General features: G+C 43.5%; 1 protein-coding gene across 1 annotated transcript in view; it reads left to right on the top strand.

Moving 5' to 3' along the window:
• Positions 1 to 444: 444 nt before the first annotated feature.
• FRMD3 (FERM domain containing 3) overlaps positions 445 to 22838 on the top strand; it is a gene marked incomplete at both ends in the record, with an annotated part of 139025 nt that continues 116631 nt past the window's right edge. Inside the window, one exon of the mRNA XM_082013552.1 lies at positions 445 to 543. Coding sequence (XP_081869678.1) covers positions 445 to 543 — 99 coding nt within the window. The remainder of the gene's footprint in view (positions 544 to 22838) is intronic.

Genomic DNA, 22838 nt, shown 5'->3' with positions numbered 1-22838 from the left:
TCAGGTACACTCAAAACAGGGCAAAGCACGCCCGTGGCGGGGAGGGCCGGCAGACGCGATGACCGCTTCCCTTTCGGGGATGCCTTTTTTTCCCCAGCCCGACGGAGCGGAGCCCCGGGGGAAGCCCAGCCGGGGTCGGTGGGGCGGAGGCGCGGTGGGTTGGGGTGTGGACGGAGAGGAGCCCCGCGGGCCGGGCCGGGGGCGGGCGCGGGAGGATGCTGAGGCCGGCGAGCGGAGCGCGGCCTGACGCAGCGGCGGCAGCGGCCGCGGCGGGCGGGCGGATGGCGGGCGGCGGCGAGGCGCGGCGGGGCTGAGGGGCGGCGCCGCGCCGTGCTGTGCCGCGCTGTGCCGCGCCGCGCCGTGCCGCGGTCGGCCGGGCGCCGCTGCAGGCTGGCCCCCTGCGGCTGCCTGCGGGGCGGCGGCCGCGGCGGGCGGGCTGCCGGGATGATCCGGTTCCGGAGCTCCAGCATCAGGTCGCTGAGCCCGGAGATGAAATGCACCGTGCGGCTGCTGGACGACTCCGAGATCTCCTGCCACATCCAGGTGCCGGCGGGGAGAGGGGCGGCGGCGGGGCGGCTCGGCGGGCAGCGGCACTCCGGCCCGGGGGCTCGCAGCCGCGCCGGCATTCGGGCGGCGGCTCCCCGGCGCGGAGTCGGTCGCAGGGCCCGGGCGGCGGCTCGGCGGGGCCGCGGCTGGAGCTCCCCGCGCGCCCCGCTCCCTTGCGCGGGGCTCCGCGCACCTGCGGCGCGGGCAGCGGCGGCTTCTCCGCCGTCCTCCCCGGCGCTGCGCCACGGCGTTGCACAGCACGGCACGGAGCCCGCCCGGCCGCGGCCGGAGCCGCCGGAGCCCGCCGTGCTCCGGCACACCCCGGCACAGCATCCCGGCAGGCAGGAGGAGCCCGCGGAGCCGCCGCGCCCCCGGGGAGCGGTGGCCCGGGCGAGGAGGGGGACCCCGGCAGCGCCTTCCCCGCCCCGCGGCGCGGTGCGGGGCAGTCCTTGGTGCGGCGGTGGTGTGCGGGGAGGACCTGCCCTGCGGTGCCGGGAAAGCCCTGCCGCGGGAGCAGGGCCCGCGGCGTGCGGCGTCAGGGAACGCCGTTCTCTGAGGCAGCGGGCAGAGTTCAAAATGAAGCGCTGCTCCCCCCCCCCCCCCCTTAATTTAAGGCAAAAGATAATTTGCAGAAGGATTTTCAGTGGCAGTAGTTGTGCAGTTGGAAGGAAAGCAACTTTCTTGTAGCCCCTAATTACTTAGTCCCTTTTTATTCCTTCAAGTAAGAAGGAAGCAGAGTGAGGAGTCTGTGAATTTCTGGTGGAGCAGCAATGTTTGTGGTCTGTGGAAGCAGGGCTATTTTATGTCTCCCAACAAGACCCAGACTCTGATGCATTACGGAACTCTTAAACATTCTTAAACTGCAAGTGTTACAAGCCAAGTTACTCTCTTTGACATTTCCATGGCATTCGTAGAATCACTGAGATGAGCTTGACATCCAGATTGGAAGATGTGAGGGGTCTTTCAGGAAGTTGTCACTCAACAGTTGGTCTTTCTGTCTCCCTGGTAGTATGAAATACCCACAGCGTTAAATCAAGTTGGTGGCCTTGTACAAAGACCAAGTATGGCTGAAAAAATGCAGTGCTGTGAGATGCAAGTTACATTTTTGCTTGGACCAAATTCTGTTTTTTATTAGTTCCAAAGGAGCCATTTACTATTAGAACAGAATAGAATAGTTCCAGTTGGAAGGGACCTGCAGTGATCATCTAGTCCAATGTCCAGACCACTTCAAGGCTGACCAAAAGTTAAAGAATACTATAAAAGGCCATTGTCCAAATGCTTCTTTTTAAGGCACTGAGAGGCTTGGGTCATTGACCACTTCTTTAGGAAGCCTGTTCCAGTGTTTGACCACCCTCTCGGTAAAGAAATGCTTCCTAATGCCCAGTCTAAACCTCCCCTGGTGCAGCTTTGAACCATTCCCATGGGTCCTATCACTGGATCCCAGGGAGAAATGCTCAGCACCTCCGTCTCCACCTCCCCTCCTCAGGAAGCTGTAGAGAGCAATGAGGTCGTTCCTCAGCCTCCTTCTCTCCAAACTAGACAAACCCAGAGTCCTCAGCCACTCCTCACAGGACATGCCTTCCAGCCCTTCCACCGGCTTTGTTGCCCTCCTCTGGAGGCATTCAAGGACCTTCACATCCTTAAATTGTGGGGCCCATAACTGCACACAGTGCTCAAGGTGAGGCCACACCAACACCGAACACAGCGGGATAATCCCCTCTCTTGACTGGCTGGTTACGCTGTGTTTGATGCGCCCCAGGATGAGGTTTGCCCTCCTGGCTGCCAGGACACGCTGCGGACTCACACTGAGCCTGCTGTCACCCAGCACTCCCAGACCCCTTTCTGCAGGGCTGCTCTCCAGCCCCTCCTCTCTCAGACAGTATTGGCATAAGTAGTTACACTCAAACAGCGTGTAGCCTGGAAGTAACAGGAAATTACTGAAACATCTTGTACCTGTATCGATATTGTAGTGCTCGTGTTAATGAATAGCATGGTTATGAGATCATAGCTTCAATGGTTAAGAAGCAGAATGGCCTTGAGAGTCTTTTCTTGGAGCTTAATGAAAGCTTTGCATAACTTATTTGGCATCTTTAAAAATTAGTCTCTTTAAACAGTGATGAATTTAAGGTCAGAATCTGAGGTGGTGTCATTACAGCCCTGTAGATTTATAGCACTTAGCAGATTTACACGTGCTAAGAGCATGCCCTTTGATGCCCACAGGGTAGAAAAAACCAGTCATTACTTAAGGTGTTACCTTGTGCAAGGTGAGGTAATGAGCTCAGAACCAGTTGAATCGTCTTGCATCGTTGTGGCTCATTCTAACTGTAATGCATGCAGGGGAAAAGCGTTTTATGCCACAGTTGAAAATATTTTAACTATTACTGCTCTAAGGGTAATCCTGAAAATTGAATTCTGTTATAAATTCGTCTATGGCTTGTTTTCCTGAGTCTGCACACTGGCCAAAAATATTTAAAAGGTGGGAACGGCTCCTGTTTTTATTCCATGTTTTTTTTAGGTACTGAAATTCTAAACATGTAAATGCAGATCCTAGTATGAGGAACTACTTCACTCTTGGTCACTTCAGCAGAAACATGCAATTTATGATGGCATTTCCTGGTTCTGACTTACCTCTCACTCCTTCCTGTGCCACATGCTTCAAACTGCTTAATCCGATCCATAGATAGCTACTCCTTACCTATCACTGTATGTACAGAGGAGATATAATTTAGCTGTGTAATGTATTTATCCTCTTGTATGTGTGTAGCTGTTAAGACTAACAAATCCCAAGCCACTCAACTTTTGTCTTTAACCTCTCGATCAGATCTGTATTTGAACTTCATAACGTGGACAAATCTTGCTAGGAGCTTTCACAGTGCTACAGTTTTATTTTTGAATGGAGAAGAAGAAGTTGTGAGTTAGTTGTATGTATGCATATCGATGCATATTCAGCGGGACAAAACAGCCCAGATGATGTGCTGCTGGGTTGACAGCAGAGAAGCCAGGTTGTGCCAGCTGGAACATGTTGGACAGCTGTGTTTTGGTCATTAAGAGGATAAGAAAGCCTAATTCTGCAACACTGAGAAATGCCAGCAAAGTCTTTTAAGGACACGGGATGCTGTGAGGAACAGTGACAACTGAAATTCTAACTGTGCATTTTCAGGGGGAAAGGCACGGAGATAAGCAGCTGGTCAGGATGGTGGTGTACGTAGCTGATGATTTGCTCCATTTTAGCGCACTAAGTTTTGCCAGAGCCTCCTTTTCCAAGTGTATCTTTTCAGCAGTTGGCATGCAGACATGGGCTAGTATTGGAGGTCCCCAGTTCCAATTCAGTGCAGAGATGTCAGCTAATTAAAATCTTCGTGGATGCACTGCAGGTCTTTGGCCCAACAAAATGTGCAACCAGAATTGTGTGTTACTCAGCTAGTAGTGGTAGTGTTAGGTAGTGTTAGGAAAAGTTCTAGGAAAAGCCAGCAGCAGCAGATATATTTAGGTGCTACATATATATGTGTGGTTTTTTTCTCCCTCTGTAATTTCATAGTGTTTAGATAGGAAAATAAAATAGATTTTTCTTTTTGCTATTAAAGTTCTTTCAAAGCAGTGTTTCAGCAAGCCAACAGGCTAATAGAGCCTGCTTATGGAAATTACATTTTATAGCAAACAGTCTAGTGACAGCATATGGGGTGGTGTGGGGAGAATCAGAGATGAATCATGCATTTGCAGGCTCCAGCCAACGAGTTATCGAGCTGTGCAGCTGCCATGTAGGTCACCAAGTCGCTGAAGGCTAGGTTTGCAGCTCAAAGGTCGGGATTCAGTGTGTCGTCCTCCTCGTCTGAGAGACTTCGTGACTGCAAATTAGCTGAAGTGGTGACAGACACAGGGAAGGGCTGGGGCCCGAGGGACGCTTAACTAATTCTTGTGATGACATTTATTTTCCCATGTTTTGGGGTTTTTTTTGTTTGTTTGTAAAGCCTCTTTGGGACCTGTATGTTGGGTGGTCATAGTAGGGTGAAGTTGTAGTGGCACAGCTAAAACGGAGAGGTTATGAAAGACCAGCCTGAAGGGCCAGTGGCCACTGTCTGTTGCCATGTGCAAGAGCCAGAGGTGACCTGCTTGTGCAGGCTGCCCGATACCATACAGAACCAAGGCTTGAAAGAGGACAGTGGGGAGAGTAGATCTTCGAAACTATTGGAAATGCATCTGGAGCAGCAGGAAGCCCTCCTTTCTGGGGGTACTAATGAGATACTTACTTTCCGAGTCACTGACATAGCGAGCACTTTACTCCCATTTTTGCAGGCTTCGTGCAAAAACTTTACGCATCTAATTAACCTTTTAGTAACAATGGCCTAAGCATCTTAAATAGTAAGGAAAAAAGTGGTGGGTTTTTTTGCCTGGCTTATTCTGTAAGATTGCTTGTGCTTATTTCAGGTGAGTAAAGTTAACCATCAAGGTCCTGTTATGGTAGACTGTAATTACATGTGGGTTCAGTGCTGCCATGGAACGGTGTTCGCCGGCATGCTTTAAATAAGGCATGGCCTTCAGTGCACTGAAGGCATGGGCGTCCTTTAGCTGAAGTCTCTCTTGAGCAAGCTTCTGTTCCTTCAATTTTTAAAAAATATGAGCAGCTGCATATTAGTAACCATTATAACTCTAAATTTTTTTCTCTATATGAAGTTAATACAAAATTACAAGCTCACTCTAGAAAAGTGCTGCATTTAATGTGTTATTTAATTTTTAATTTAATAAAAGTTTTACATTACTCCTTGAGCTCTTCAGGTCCAGTTGTGCAAAAACTGGAGATAAAGTTGGCATGAATGAGGCTGTTCTTTCAGCTGGAGCTTGTTATTGACAGTTGTAGTGAACTTTGCTGCCTGTGTGTTTATTTGTAGAAGTACTATATGACTGGATCTTCTTGTGCCTCAGCCCACATGTAGAATTGTGTAGTAATGGGACCTTCATAATGACACAGGTTTTGGGTTGTATAAGCTTTGCCAAACAAAAATCTGTATAGATAGCCCCTAAAATATCACCTGGCTATGCTACTGATTTTTTGTTTGTTTGTTTGTATGTATCTAAATGATTCTTTGATTGTCATTTAAAAGAATAAATTTTAATTTCTGTATGTGTCCAGCTTTTGAGCAAGAAGACATAATTTTTGAAAAAAGGTTTAGAAATCAGGAAGAAAACAACTTACTCATGGTCTGTTCTTAGACCTTTTACCTTCCTCTGCATAAGTAAAATTAAGGATGGCAAAATCTGAGAAGGCTCGTTTCTTTCTGCTGCTGCTGCTGGTCCAATAGTGTAAGATGGTCTTGTGTCTTTTTAGTCTCAATTCAGGAGCAGCTTCTGTGCAGTTTGAATACTGCTGCCTGTAGTTTGGCTAATAATTTGCGAGCTTGACTTTTTCTTTTTTTTTTTTTCCTTTTAAATGTGACATGCACTGTCCTGCCTAGTTCTTTTTGTAGCACATTGATGACTGGAAGCTTGCCTTCTTGCTTAATATTTTCTGCTTGCTCTGTGTCTTGCAGGCAGATGCTAAATTTAATAGAAATCTGTCAACTAAAGAACTCTCTTCAAAATTCCCATCTCTCAATAAAGTGTAAGAAAAAAAACCAGCACGCCGTAGCAGGCTGTGAGGTAAAAGAGTCGACAATTTGGAAAAGTAAGTGGGAAAGGGAAGGCAGGACGAGAAATGAAAAGAGCAGAGAGGCCAGAGATGAGAAGAAGGTGGAGAACCATTGCTGCGGAAGGGGAAAGGTTGATGGATTATGTAGACAGCAGGCAGGAGATTTAGTGAATTTATATTTATCCCGTAAGCGATGTCAGGACTGTAACTGGCAAGTGCCTTGAGCTGCTGGGATGGTGCTGTGATGGTTTCAAAACAGTAAGGTGAGATAAGGAAGGGGATGCAAGTTAGGATGGATTCTGTGCTATGTTCTGTTGACATGTTTTAGAAACCTCGTACTAGGGCTTGTATTCCTAAATTGAGGCTTGAGCCTCTAATTGTACAGTTACAAGTAGTACTCTTGGCGAGAGCTGCAGATGAGAAGCCTCTCTGATTAACCTAAGCCTATGGGTTAGAACTACCTCTCGTCTCTTCATGTGTTTGTTTAAATTTGCAGTAGCATTTATGGATGTGCTCTTAGCTTCTTCTGGGGATGAAAAGGAGACAAGGAGTAGACAATGCTGCTGGGAAGTTACTAGGGTGTTGGGAGTTCTCATTTACAAATTAAGAAATTAATTGTCTTGATGGATTTTGGAAGCTGTTTGTGAAGCTCAGTATTTACTTAACAGTGGTTTCTAAATCTCTGGTAGGGTAAAGGCACATGTCTATGTATCATAATCACGTGTTGCTACCAGTTCACAAACTCCGTTGTTCTTTCTTGTTATTCTTAAATGAAAATACTTACCAAGCTGGCTTATGGAGGATTTCATCCAAGAGATACAAAACTGCAGATGAACTGCTTTTGTGTTGGATGAAGCTTATTATAATGATGTTGAATTAGTTTTTTTCCACACTCTATGTTGTCTGAGTAATGAACAAAATATTAAAATTCTCTGTCCTAAAAACGATGCTTTCGCCTTTCATTTTAATTGTGTATTTCCTGTGTATTGCAGTTGGCATTGTAATTTGTGTTTTGATTGCTAGTAAACAGAGGTGGGGGAACAGGGGTGTGTGCTTAAGGACTTGCCCGATCCAGGGTTGACGATGAACATGTATTTCAGTAAAAACAAACAGTGTAGATGACGAGTATTTCAATACATTGGTGAGGCCTGGTGTTGCAGTGTAGAGGAAAAAAATATGAAAAATGCAGGTATCCTTAGACAAAGTTAGTTAACGGGGACAAGCTAAAAGGATAGTTCCTGATTTAAAATGTGAATACAATCTTTCCACTTTTACCCACCTTCCATTTTCTTGCAGCTTTGAATAACATTTTTTCCATTCTTTATTGTCATGCATGTTTGGACACTGGCTGAACAGCAGGGGTGGAGCTGTAGTCATAATAAATGGCAGCTGGAAAATCAATAATACAGTGCAGCACAGCTTAGATCTCCAAACTGCAGATCATCGGTTTGATCCCGTGAGGTGGAAGGTGGCTCCTGTGAGATACAGGGTGCTTTCAGCTTGCAGGAACTTCATGCAACCTTTCATCTTGGAAGGGCTTTTGGCACCTCATGAGGCTTAGTCTTCTCGCACCTTGAGATGCTCTTGCCTTGTCTCGCCATCTTCAGCGCGTTGATACAGATCTAATATAGCAGGCAGCTGAGAAGCCATCATTTGGCAGAATCAACTGGCCTAAGATTAGAGCCAAAATGAATCATTGGTGAGGAAGCATTCTATTTTCACTTTTTGGTTGTATTTGCCTAGACCGAATTTTCTGTATAGGCCAGGAATGATGTAATAAGGTATATCAATGCTCCTGAGATTACTTTTAACAAAAGAAGAAATTTGTGCTTTTTCTATAGGAAGGTGAAATAAGGAGTCTGGATTTTGCCTGTATGGTTGTTGCTGATCCCCTGGAACAGACAGTGTATTAAAAACTCAAGGCTTAAACACTTAGGTTAAAGAATGGGAGAGACGGCAGCTGATTTTTCCTCTTTTTCCTCCAAAAAAGCAGGTGGTTTGGGAGCACCGGAGGCTAGTTCTTTTGGTGATAAAATACTTTTTTTCTGTAGCACAGGTCTCTGTCCTTCTAAGTATTTTGTCTCATGAAATCAAACATTCTGAGATCAGCTCTCTTAGGTATCTTCTTACTCTCTCTCTCTTTTTGCATTCTCCCTCCACTCCCCGGTGCGGATACTATCAACCTGTTGGCAAGGTTCATAACGCCTGGATCATCTTTCTCTCCTTTTCCTGTTAAAGTCAAGCTGTCACCAGATGACTTCTGCTGTGTCTTTCCCGGCTGCAGGTGGGAAGTATCTCCTCATAGTTCTTCCTTCAGCTGGGGCTGCTTGTCTGTTCCTTCGTTCTTTGTTTGCTTAAATATAGCTTCATTTTCCTCCCTAGCCTTGCTTTCTCAGAGATCCTTCCTAGACCTTACAAATTGTCTTTTTGTTCTTATCAGATTACCTTGTTCTCACCTTGTTTTAATTCATTGTCTGATAGTGAAAACACAATTGTAATAACTCAGCAGTAATTAAAGTAATACTAAACCTTTTTCGTTCTGGCATAAAACAAATAACAAAAAAAAGCCCCTTCACACCTCCTTCCTTCCCTCCTCCATGTCAGTTTATTTTGTCCTTTCCAGCTGCAGGCATTCAGTTCATAAAAGCGTTCCTCTTTTCCTCTTTATGGGGCTTAACGCGTTGTTTTTGATGGAGGTGTCTTGATAATCAGCTCTTGCCATTTCAGTGTGCTGTCAAGACGGGTGCTATTCTTCAGCTTATGGTTAGTTACGGCAGTAGCAGAGTAATAGAACAATAATGTTCATGGCTGCTCTTCATGGGAATTACTGAGAAACTCTATTAAGGAGAACCCGGCGTGAAGAATAAACATTGATACTCTAGTACTGCCACATTTAGAGGAGAAGTTTCCCCTGACTGAAGGTAATGCTGGAAACTTGAGATAAAATGGATCATACCAGCCCATATAAGCTTAAGTATATGTATAAAAGGTTGCTCACAGAAGTGAGGTGGTGTGGGCTATATACCATGAGGTCTTTTTCAACAGAAAGGTTTGCAAACAAAATCACTCCAGCAGTAATTGGAAATCTGGATGTTCAAGGTAGTTGCAGGAAGAAACTAAGTATTAAGTGGCTGCACAATGATTGCTCTTTAAAGGCTTCCTTTGGAAAAATATTCAATGAGTCAACATCTTCATTAAAAACACTTGTTATTTTTCCCCTCTTTACTTAAACCCCAGGAAGAACTACACAATCTGGACTGAAGACATTCTTTGCTCGTTGCAAACATTTTACAGTTGTGTTTTCCCCTTAGCAACTCTCTTTGGAAGAGAATTGTGCTTTAAAAAAACCCCAAAATCAAGATTTGCCCTGGCCATTTTTTGTCCTTATGTTGTAATAAGTAAGTTACTATAAAAAGGCACATGTTGCAAAGATAACTTTGGGTATTTCTGACAACATTGTGTAAAACTTCTTTCATACAGTCGGTCTGTATGCCCAACCTCTTTTGTTTTTTTGTGTAACTGCAACAGAAGCAAAAAAAGAAATGGGATTGCAAAATGAAAACAAACAAAGAAACAATCCCCTCATCTCCCCCAAACCCAAACAGTCAGGAGAGTTTACCACAGGGTTTAATAATTTATTAAATGTAAAGAGACCAAAAAGGAGTCGCAAACAATTTTAAGTTAATGGTGAAATCCTGTGGAAATTGATGCATAAAGTTCAGACTGTAATGGTGTATTTGTATTGTTTCCAGGCAGGGAGGCTAGTCAAACATTTTTGTCTCCAAAACGAGAGGGTCTGCGTGTGAACTGCCTTTTGGGAATGGTTCCTGGACCGTTTCGTGTGCCAGGCGGTGCCTGGGAACTGGTCAGCAAGAATACTAATCGGTGCAGAGCGGATTTTTGTCAGGCGATGCCCTGACGGTTTGCTCGCCTGGGTGGTGGATTTCAACTCCCTGAAATTCTTGGAGAGTTTTAGTAGTCGTAGATGAAATCTGTGTTTTCAAAAAGAAAAAGAAAAAAGCAAAAAGATTTTGTGAATGACTAAAGATACATTTTATAGTTCTGATACTAAAACATGTGAAATGGTGTGTTTGTAACACTGTTCTTCTAAGGGGGAAATCTGAAGTGGTGTGTGGAGCATCTGACACAGTTGGTGGCCGTTAGACTGGGAGTAGTGCTGGTTTTAGTAGGTGCTTACAAAATAGCTGTGTTTAGGATCTGTGGCTGTAATCTTGGATTTGAACCTGTAATCTCTTCAGGGATAGACAGATTCTTGATTTTTTTTTTTTTTAAATCCTCTTAGCAAGCGAGTCTAATACAAAAGTACTCTGCAGGATCAGGACATCAGCTGGTGGTGTTTTTTCAGTTTTGTTTTTATTTTTACAGACACAAACTCGAAGCCCTGTAATGGGGTGAGAAATGAGTTGTGGTTTTTCCTTTGAACAGTAATTTCAAAAATGCAGATGAGATGCTCTAAGGGGTGCTGGGCACACCACAGAGATGCTACAGAACATACTTTTAATCCTATTTCTTTACGCTTTTCAGGGTAAAAGACAGCTGATCCTTCACTTTCACTCTGTTACTTTAAAATTGGACAACAAAGATAAATACTTTGCAGCCAGAGAGGGGTGGTTAGTCTTGTGTTAGATGGGGCAGGTACCCGGGGTGCGGGTTTGAGCTCCGAAGCTCTGCAGTGGCCAGCCTGAACTTAGGTGACTTCAAGGAGTTCTCTCGAGACGTTCAGTGGGCTAATAGGTGGGGTGCACCCAGCACGCCAGCCCTGCTTGCTCCTGCGCCGCGTGCATTTTCTCCAGCTCCGTCCTGGGAAGAGGAAGGAAAACCGCGGAGGCCTTTGCACCAGTCCCCACACCAAACGGTGCTGCTGGCTCATGGGCATTGAGGCAAAAAAGAATGGCACATCTAAGTGAAAAACGAACAATAATCTACACGGTTTCAGGACGGTGTGTTCGGGACAGTTCTGGTTATTTTTGTGTGTGGAGTATACATGCACTAAGTAAGACACAATTTTCATCCTGTAGCTTCTTGAGAACCAGAGGCTGGTTTGTGTCTTGCCCGGAAGAGTTTATGGTGTAATTTCAGGGAAAACACAATAAGGGAATGTTTAATTCATGCTGTGATAATGAGACCGCATCAAGCAATTTGTGCAGTTGGCCCGAGTTTTGACTTAAGTAAGGGGCTGAAAAATACTACTGTAGAAGAAGAAATTCCAGGAGTTGGATGCTGGTGTGTGTGGGGAAGAGAGCAAGGCTCTGTTTGCGTAGAGATTTCTTCAGTTTCTTGATGCATTGCAGAGAAGTCGGCAGAATTGGCTGCACCCTTCCAGTGTTTGCACCTGTTTTTTCTTTTATCCTGTTACTTAGAAACTCCTTCCAGTGAAAGAACATTCATAAATCTATGATCCCAGCCGCCAAGGTGATTTTTACTGCTCTATCCTGTTTCCCTTCCTTATTTCTTACTTCACACCGGCTCTAAGGTGTCCGGAGGTGAGCTCTGTTGGCGTTCGGTTCGTGTGAGTGACTGGCCACCTCCCTGCTCGGCTAGAGGCTCCTGCAGCTTGGGAGGGTAGCCAGAGCCACAGGGGCTTGGGCTGGGGCAGGAGGGGAAATACGGGTTGTGGTTCTGCTCTGCAGACCCGCTGGGTTTGATTTCTGCTCCTGCCTTTCCACAGCTCTTAGTTTGCTGCCTTACATCCATCGTGGGTGAAGGTACCAACACCACGCCTACATCCAGACCCCTGCAATACCCTTCCAAGGCCATCATCTAACTCACCAGTTGCATCGCTTTTTCATTACCCTTTTCTTCAGTCCTCCGGACGGTTTTCGGTTGTTTTCGCAGGGCTTGTATTCCTTGCCACTTCTAAGTCACGATTCCTGCTTTTTTTGGGGGGGAGTTGGGCAGTACGCTGCGGTGGATACACAACAGAAACCTGGATCTGTTGGTAAACATAATTCCCTGGTTTGCTGATTCCTGTAATTACTTCACAGAGAATGTTCAAAGAATTGTTACAGATTCATACTAATCATTGCTTACTTCTGTCTCATTGACCTTTTTTTTCCCCCGAGGTACTTTTTTCGATCATCATTTTGATGTTGATCTGGAGTTAGTCTTTGGACAGTGATTACCAGAAGTACTAGGTTTTGAAGTTTCATGCTGTATTTTGGTGTGGTTGGTTGGTTGGTTGTTTTGTTTTGTTTTTAAATCTTTTGTAGTTTACTGGTTCAGTGAATTATCTTGTTATAATTGTTGCTCTTGGTAACATACCCTCTGCACAGGATAATGTGTATATCTGTTTGTATACATCCTGTAACTTACTTGTCATGGTCTGTATAGTTGTAAGGCTTTTACAGTATCCTAATTGTTTGTATGTCTTTGTTTTGCTAACTGCAATTTATAATGATCAAGTTTTACAACAACCAGGTCGTACCTTAGAAACTTCATGAAGTTTCCTCACCTTCTTGCTCATTAACTAATTTATTCTTACCAATTTAACTTCTTTTCATCAATTTTAAAATGAGAATAATCTTTATTTTCATGGTCTGCTAGGCTGACCCCTCTCAACTCATTTACATTTTTTCCTGTCTTTCCCGAAGCCTTAGTGGAATTTATGTATTGTTAAACTGAGATCCAGCACTTTCAATCTTTATAGCACATATTTTTTCCCATTCTTTACATTTGCACTGTTATGTAAAATTCTGAATGATACTGGAATAATGGAAATGTTTCTACGTCCTGCAGGGGTTTTCATATAGCATGAGGAAACAATTTTTGAAAATTAAACCTCCCTTCCTCCCTAGATGAATTTCTTGTTAAAACTCTTAGCACCACTAACATACTCTTCTGCATGAATATTCACATCTTTTAATTTTTTTTTTTGTATGGTGCTAGATTTTATTTAGACATCCTGTCTTGTTTACAGGGAAAGATACATAGTTTTCTGTCATGAGGTGATAAAATAGTTCAGTGGATATCTTGTGTCCTGAAAAAATAGACACAAACTGAATGTTTTTGTATTTGTACCTCCAACACCTGTCTTTTTACAGTTCTTTTTTAGTCTGTGAATATTTATGCTGCTGTTGCTCTGTGATCAGAGCTATCATTGTGATGCAAAACCCACAAGAGAGTTGTATTTACTTTTCAGCTTTTCCCTACATAGCTGGTATTCTGAGGATGGAAGAACTTCTGTTGCATTTGATGCATTTACATTAACTTACTTTTCAGACCTCTGGCTAGCTGTATCTTTTATTGATCAGGAAATAAAAGCGAAGATGCAGATGTGGATTTAGGTGCCTTCTCCTTCTTTCTGCTTCTCCCCACCATCTACAGGTGGAGATTTTGGTCATTTTGAGGGCACTGATTTCTAATAGCTATTTTGGTGCCCTCCTTCCGCTTGGCCAAGCTGCACTTTGGTGGGTACTCCAAGAAAGATGAAAACTCCACCAGGTGTTGACAGGTATGGCCCAAGAGGTAATACATTCTTCTTGATGTCCAGGCGGGTTGCTAGTTCTGCCTGTGATGTCCTTGCTCCTCTCCTGCCCCAAAGTGACCTCTGTGCTTCTCTTACCTACTGCCTGTCTCAGTATTACTGGTATTATTTGTATTACCCTTTTTCTCTGTTCACTGCATCAAAATGGGTTTTTTCTTCCTCTCCTAGTTTCTTTTTTTTTCGAGAACAAGCAAGTAGGCATGGTGGCATGTGAAATCCCTAATTCGCTGACTTGACAGCACTCGGAGAAGACAAGAAGAGCGATGTTCCTGGTGAACCTGCAGAGCTGGTTTGTGCCCTACATAATGTTTGGCACTTCTCTGAGAGATACAGAAGGAATCGCATTTTCTAAACTCCCTCTGCCTCCTCTGTCTCCAGAGGATTCACTGCTTACGCAGAAACCAGAGTGTTTGCTGGAGGAGGATTCTGAGTGTTTCATCCTGCAGGCTGCATGATGAAGAAAGGTTACGAATCCAGGGGGAAGCCAGTTCAACGAATTCTGTTTTCCTGTTGTGTCCATACAGATTTGATATTGCTTTGCAATTAAAATTGGATCTGCTTGCACAGAATACTGTTTTTCTCATTTTGAACTATGGAGCTTTTCCCATGCATTCCTGAAATAGCTAAGTGTATGCTTAAAAAAGGAGGGAAATAAAAGGGAAAGTACTGTCCTGCCAAAGGTGAACTGGGATTCCTGTAGCAGTATTTCTTTGCAGAAAAATCATGAGTTGAGTTTTTTTGCCAAGAGAGAGGTTTCTGCTTTATGAACAAGATAATTGTGCATTTCTGTTCAAAGTAAGCATCATTCTGACACATTTCATGACCGCAAGATATTTTATGCACTCACCGGAATAAACAACACACAGAGCTGTCTCAGGCACTTAGTCAATGGATAATGTTGTGCCTGCTTTTACACATCTTTCGGCTAAACCAGAGATCAAAACCGAACTCCAGCACTTGAGGGCATGTGGGGAGGAATCTTGACACTCTGGAGGAAAGGGAGTCTGTAAAGCCTTAATGATTGCTCCTTCATCTATGCAGATTTGCTTTAACTGATGCCAGATCTGCTGTAATATTGATGACATCCTTCACCTTGTTAATGGCCGAAATGTAACAGAGCGTGTGCTGGTAGAGTAATTTTGTTCTTTATGCAGGGACACCACAAATGATGAAGATTGTATGTAATGGTAGTGACCTATGACTACAAATTTGGCATGTAACGTGCTTTCTGTTAAGTGAATGAAAAAATGTTTAAAACCCTGATTTTTGTGCACTGGGCACATTCCGTGGCTTAGCTGGTGTGAGAGATTTTATTAAACAAATTAAACAGCTCCCTGACAGTGAGACAATTAATAAAATGTTGCAAGATATAATGGTAAAGTCGTATGTTGCGCAGTTGCCTTTATTCCCAAGAGAGTATGAGAGCGCGTCGGGGTACAGATTGTCTGTTGCTTTCCATCCATCCTGGTCTGTGTGGCTTGGAGTTTTGGTGAAGTGTTTGACAGTTAGAGAACAGCAGTAGCTGGTGAAAAATTAAGTGGGGTTATATCAATGTGTAGCGAGACTGAGCAGTAGTGGAGTTCAGGTTTGTCAGCTTACAATATGGGATCAAAAATGCCTGAAGTGGGGCTGCAGTGACCCATGGTCATAGTCAGGTCTGCTCCTGGGAGATGGGCTGGCTGATGTGGTCCAGTCCCTCAGAGAAATAGGAGGTGCTTTCCATGACTTTTTGTGGTTGTAATGGGACCATTCATCCCCAAAAGTCTATTTATAGTGTTCCTATGGGGCACGCCAGAGAGGTGTGTATCTGGATTTTAAGGATAAAAGCTGCTCTTGGGAGAGAGGCAGTAATGGCAGCTGTTTAATTTGGAGCACGTTGAGTCCTGCAGGAATGACTGCAAACTTCCCACACCTGGGATAGAAACGCAATGCTCTCTTCTCTGTGCATGTAGATACATTCGTGTGGGAACATCTTCCCTGAGGTTCCTAAGAAGCGTTTAGTTCCTGAGGTGACTCTGTGGGATGGATTCTCTTGCACTGAACTGGAACTTGGCTACTTGCAGAGCTCATGAATGAGAATGTGCTTTGCTACGTGTAGTGTGGAAAAATGAGTTATCATTCATATTTATTGTCTGCCTCCTGAGCCTCTCCCGCTTTGCAGAGCGAGGAGATGGAGCTTGCATTGTCCACAGCATAGCTGTAGCACTCTTCCTGGGTTTGCAGGCTCACCGTGTCCCTCCAAAGTGCTCAGGAGAGAAGTGGCCATCCAGGCTGTCTCTACATTATTGCTGCTTGAGAGCTGGAGGGGATTAATTGATAAATGTTTTTTTTCTGCTGGGTGGGATGGATGTAGTGTCCCAGAGGGGTGGTAAGCATTAAGCTTCTCCATGCCTTGCCATTCTCATAAGCAGAGCTATGACCCTGTGCACGGCAGTGTTGCTGCCAGACCTCAGGTACTCCAGGTCATCTGAAGCTTACATTTCTGTGTTATTTACAAGAGACCCATTCAGGAGTACAAATAGAGAGCACAGCACAGGAAGCATTCAGAATTTCCAAAAATTATGCCATGTGCCTTTCAGAGGCTTATAATTTGGCGAGGACAGAGTCGTGTTTCTTTCAGAGCTCATTGTTCCTCAGTCCACGTGCTGTCACAGGTTTTCAGTGTGCCCTTTTCTACTTTCTTGCAAAAGTGACTGATAATAATTTTCCTCCGTGCCAGTAATTTGTTTTTGTCTATGATTCTACTTTTTTTTTCCCCCACGATCTGTTACTTTTAAATGATAAATGTGTGTCTTACAAGTTTGGATGACTTTCATTAAGAATCCCTGCTATTTCATTTCTGTAATTGAAAAAAAACATACCAAACAACCAAAGCTCAGATGCTTCAATTGTTTCAGTATATCTACTGAATGCAAGGAGCTTAGAGCCAACATCCAAATGGCAGCTTGACGGGGGGAACGACGCACGTGGAGTGCATTTCCATGGGTGCCAATAGCAGTGTTTACTGCGTTACCACAATAGTGCCTCAGACCCCAAGGCAGGGGTGAGGACCCCATTTTGCTATGCAAACACAAGGTAAGGTACGCTTCCTAGTCACGTTGGAGGACACCGGACACCCAACGGAATGGTATGCTGTGGGAATAAAACAGCTTGCTGCTGTTCAGGTGAGAAGTCCTACCTGAATCTGCACGTGCTCGTGGTTCGTGGCGACCAGGAGTGAAAACATAATAGTCTGAAGCACTTTTGCCAGTACGTTTTAATATGTTGCCGTTGGACAGGGTTCACCAAGGCAGGCAATAATCTATGAAGTCTTCAAATGCAGCTGAGTTACGTTCTGTGCCTGCGTTCTTGGGGTAAGACGGTTGCCGAGATGGGCATGAGCAGACAGAGAAGCAGCACTGGGCAGCGTGACGTAGTGGTCTCTGCACTTTATCATCTTTGCCAAAAAAAAGAAGGGTTTAGAAGATTATTGTGGTATTTTGTGGTTCCTCCTTCTTGACAGAAGGGTTGACCTGGAAGGGATCGTAGAGTTGCGTGTTTTCGAAGTTTTAAGAAGTGGACTGTGAGCGCGGAGAAGGGCAGGTGGTTGTGCTACCCTCTCTCCTCATGCAGCCCGAAGGAGACAAGGAGGTGTAAAGTGAGAGGGTCCTTAGAGGCAGGGGTGAGTTACAGCTGGGAACAGACGGATGGAGAGTAGCTGGTGGACATGACAGAATCACTGGAGGGATGCACAAAGGGATACGCTGAAGCGGTAGACCAGGGAAAAGATGTTTGTATTGTTGTTTGGAAAGATACCGGTGGAGGAAAACGTCATTTTTGCCAGAGGATAGGATACTGGGATAATCTTGACACAAAATGGTGGTAATGAAGCAATACCTTGTTTTATTATACCCTTGTCTACGTAGGGGTTAGGAGTAATGATTATTTGTAGTAAGAATACGATTTTAGGAAACAAAGTAGGAGTGTGTTAGAAGAACATTAGTTTTGTCATACTTCAGAATTAATTGAGAAAGTAAAAGCTTTTTAAAAGCCGCCTTTGCCAGGCCAAGGATGCATGGGCTGTGAAGCTGGTTGTACTATGTGCTTCCACGAAGGTAATAAATCTCTGGGCGCCTAGTAGTAGAACCCCATTTTCAATTAATAAATGATATTTTGATACTTCTTTGTTTTGAATTTGGCATGGAGAATCCTGAATGACGTGCTAGCGCGCAATTGTGTGTCGGCAGGGTCACAGTCTTCTGGATGATATCATCTAGATTTTGACATTCCCTATTTTGGGGTTGTCCACAGTGTTATCTGCAGACTTGAAAGGTGGGTGTCAGCTCTGTTGAGCTCTTAATTTTCTACAAAATTGCTTACTTTTATCCAACGGATTATGTGCACTCTGACCTTGAATAGTATCATTTTCAATACAATAAGCAGCTTTTTAATGCTTAAAAAATATAACACTCATAACACTTAATAACAATAAACCTCCTGACATGAAGGTTTTAGTGTGAAAAACTTGGAGTTTTTAAGAAGGTGTTAGGGAGCATTGCAGTAGGGTAAAAGTGCTGGTGAGCTGCTTATTGTCTTTCCAGTGCAGTTTGCTGCTTTGGAGAAAAATGTTGATTCACTAGGGAAAATGGAAATCCATTTAGAAAAAGTAATGTAAATGTTTCTGTTGATTAGTATCAAGTATTTGACTAGGGTAAGTTGAATTAGACTAGATTAGCATACTAAACTAGAACAGTTTAAATTAGGCTTAGATAACAGACTTTTGGCGTGAGGCAATCAGCTTAAATGTGTTAGTGCTGAAAGACTGAAATATAGGGAATGTCTGTTAGAAAATTAATAAGTTAAAGAACTTAAATACTTTTTAATGAACATTTCACAGCTGGCTTTTAAAGGGCTGTTTAATGCGATTAAGGATTGTGTGGTGAAGAATGCCAACGGACTGTGACTGTTCTCACTTCCTGACCAAAAATGTGAAGGAGAACTGGCTGCATGCTTACTCCCTTATTCATGAACTACTCAGAGATACTATGTGTGAAGTTTAATATGCCACATATGAGTTATGAATGTGGTTTTCTTATTTGCAACAGATTTCCCCTTAACTTTGTTGTATAATCAGAAGTGAATGCAAGTGTACATAGTGCTCTCCTTACTGCTGATGCCAGAGATGTAGGAGTGGGATGTGCAAATACACATACCTTTCATTACATCTAAATTTTAGAGTACTTAAAATGTGGTGTGGTTTTTTTTTTTTAAATCAGTTGTAACTAGACTATATGACAGACCACATGTTTGGAAAATATGCATTGAACCAATACCTTTGAAAGTGAAGGGACAGAAGCTCAGGTACTTTAAAATGCATTGATGCCAGTTATGTTGACATGTAACTGACTGGATGGATCCACGCTTGTTCAACTCCTGGCAGAGTGGATTTGGAGGGAAGTTAGAAGTTACGTGTACTGCTTTACAGCTAATCTATGTTACTGTGGGAATAAGGTTATAATTTACATCAGCTTTAGGCAAAACTGTACCATGAATAATACACAAAGCTTACACAATTTTTTAAAATTTAGATTAAGGTGTGTACAACTCTTATTTGTTTAACCAGTTAGTGACAACAGTTAGAAACAAATCTTCAATGCAAAACATCCTGCAGGAAATGGATCAGTTTTCAGGTGTAAAGCACTTAAAAAGCTCAGGGTGGGAAACAAAGGCAGAAGTTTATAAACAGAAACTTTAGTTTGGAGAAATGGTTGGGTCTTTTTCCAAAGAAATCCTCTGAAGTGTGTTGAGGTGAGTGGAACCAGCTGAGGGTTGGTTCCACTGTAGTCGGTGGCATCAAGATGGCTGAGCATATAGATAAGGTATGTGGGTTATACATGAGTCACCTTTACCTTCTGGACCATGCTTGGAATCTAGAGCTGCACATGCGCAGTACATAAAAGCAGTTGCTCTCAAATACATGCGCTTTCTTACAATTTTGATAAGCTTACACTGCCCTGGGCCATTTTCTTGCAGGCATGACTTCACCTTGTTTTTTAAATGTACTGTGAGTGGTTTCCCAGCTTGCTCTTTTGAAGTTAACAGAGAAGAGGTTTGGAGTTTTGTATCTGGCTCTGCTGGTGGAGACGTAATGACAGTCTTGGATTTTGGGAAAGAACAGTAGCTGCTGGTTTAAATGTTACAGCTATTACCTTAAGTACTGTTTTACCAACAGACTGAGGATGTGCTACCAAAATCACATGAGCATCACAGTCAGCTTTGAAAGTTAATTTTATGTAACTCTGAGGTCTTGTCAGACCAAATAAATAATTTGTATGAGGTTATGTCGTTCTCACAAAGACAGTCTTTTGCAAGCACTCAGAACGCTGAGATTGTTTGCTTTATGCAAGCAGAGAATGAACTGCACAATATATTGAGGATTAGATAATGTAATACACAGTGGAATGTAAAATTTGACATGTTTAGTGGGACCAGATAAAAAAAAAGTCCAAAATGACAAACCTTATAAAAGTTGACTACTTTGTAATAGTATTTCTTTATCTATTGTTTACAACAGTAGTTTTCTTTGAACAATCATACAGACTGTTCATCTCAATGACTTGTACAAACTTTGGAAACTGATGAGGAGAACTGAAGAAGGCTTTTCTCCTCTTTAGCACTGTGGGTGAAACTGTAAACAAAAAGATACACCTTCAGAAACATACATGAAAGTAGTATCGTAAACAGTCCATATATCCAACTGTACATATTGCTTTCCTTTTTTTGGTAAGGTTTTTTTTTTTTTACATCTAAAACATTTAAGTAACTTGCTGGATTCCCTTCCAATCTGTAGTTTAGTTTTAATTAGTAGAAATGTATTTCATTTACTTTTGAGTTGAATACCAGTGCCCATCCCATTAGAACAGAACACAGATGGAAACGGAGTATTGAACTCAGCTTGATGATACCTAATTGCTTAAATAATTATGTATGTGTACTTAATACAATGGCATGGTTATGTTGGTTAACACTTTCAAGGATTATCAACTAACGGCAATTAATTTGAAAAAAAAAAGGGCAACTATTAAAATGGAATTGCTTATTTTGCATGTCAGTAGTTTTCTGGTTGCCATTGTAAATCCAGCGTGCTGGTGCAGCAGTTTGCAATGCACGTAATGGCTACAGTGTCAGTTTGGCTTCAGGTTTTACTGGCAAAAATAAGCAAGCAAAAATCTCAGCTTCAGTTTAGATCCTTCCCTGCTGCTGTAAACTGTGCCTGACAAGTGTTTTTGGTAAACGTTTCCAGCTTTGCAGTTTATATTGTGGGCTAAATTCTGCCTCTAAATGTGAACCTTTGCTTGTTGCTGGTTGCACAGCGCGGAGGAAATCAGGGCTGCGAACTGCTGGGCTTAGGTACGGACTGTGCTTTCTGTTCCTGGGCCGTCCGGCACTGGTCTGTAAAACGGCGTGAACTGCCAATTTAAAGGGAACTCACAAAGGCTGCGTGTTGTTTTTTAAAATTGTTGTGCTTAGGAGGAGACAAATACAAAGGTCCCAGGTATTCACATCTACTGAAATAGATTTTTTAGCATAGGTGATTTTTTGCTGCAGACGGGTCGCGAAAGTGTGGCAGTCCTAACTTTGTACTGTTCTCTTTTTACGCAGCAAAGTGATGTTTGAAAGCATTTTGAAGGAAAGTGGCGGCATTAGGTTGGAAATTCCTTTTAACAATAAATAATGTTCTGAGAATAGGACATCAGTGTTGCTGGACATACAAGTTTTACTCTGCTCATGAACTAGCTGGAAAGAATCAGGCCCATTAAGGATATGAATTTTTGTAAATATTTTAGGAGCAGATGCGTGGCTTCTGCCGTTTTCACTAGCATAAGCCTGATTTATCCTGTATAAAACAGCTAAATAAAGTGTATTATTTAAGTGGGAGACTGTAAACACACATAATTCAGTTGAAGAGAGGGAAGTTTGGGTGCATACACTCTGTCATGAAATTAAATTTATGGAAGGGATTATTAGGAAGGTTTTTCCGATTCCTGCAGAATGCTTCATTGAATGCTACATAATAATACTAAAGATTGAATCGCTGGTCACAGAGGATGTCCTTGTGTTAGCAAAGGTTTTTAGGTAAGTGGGAATGGGTGCATTTTATTACTTAGCTGTAAAAACCTTTATTTATTTACCTATTTATTTGGGCATTTATTTATTTTTTAATAGTAATTTATTTATTTATTTACTTATTTTAAAGAAGGCATATGTGCCTGGGGGAGAAAAGCAGAAACAGCATTTGCATCACTTGTGGAGAATTTTTTTTTTTAACGGAACTCACCTTACTTTGCGGAAGAAATCCTTCATCAAGCAGTGTAACACAGCATTACCCACATCCTAGGTGTATGTCCGTTCTGCACTGAGGTCTGCCTTGGCCATATTTGGGAAAGACCTGTATTTTACTTTTTTTTTTTTTTTTTAATCTTGAAGCTTTTTTTTTTAAAGGCCATGCTTTGATTTTTTTTTATTTAGCGGCGGTGTATTCAGATTGTCCTGAAAATCTCTGAAGGCCAGAAGCTGCTATCATCATCATCATCATCATCATCATCATCATCAGTTTTCAGCTCAATTACTTGACTCCAGAACCAGCTGGTGGTTTAAAAAGTAACCCTTCCATATCCATCATCTTTTGATGTGTGACTACAGTCTCAAGCACGTGAAGTCTCTGCTCTGGAATGAGTTGCAGCTGCCTGTGGTATCGTTGGGCAGTGTTTCAGAGGGTACTTTCATCTCTCTGTACGCAGCCACTCGTCACATGGGTGCCTTGCCGGCGGGGATGGGAGGCAGGACCCAGCCTCTGCCCCGGCTGACGTTGTTACCGGTGTGGCGGTAAGCGCAGGAGCTGTGGCGTTGCTGCCAGCGCTTGGCGTGACCCTTCCAGTGGGCAAGTCCCGTTGTGCCCCGGTCCGGTGGGGCGTCTCAAAGCCGCTGTCAGGAAGACGCTGCTGCTCGCGCAGGCAGCAAGTAGGCGACTATCAGGGACTCTTCTGCTTGCACAGCCTCTGCTGTCGCATGCCGAAAGGGGATGGGGAGTAGCACCTTCCGCGGGAGGGCTCACAGAGGTGGCCTTGCACGGTGCCACCAGGAGCACCGGCCACCCTTTGGTGGCCTCTGCTATGGCTGCCTTGT

This window comes from Phaethon aethereus, assembly GCF_964289735.1.
Source record: "Phaethon aethereus genome assembly, chromosome: Z".
NCBI lineage: Eukaryota > Metazoa > Chordata > Aves > Phaethontiformes > Phaethontidae > Phaethon > Phaethon aethereus.
This window is presented reverse-complemented; position numbering and strand designations above follow the sequence as displayed.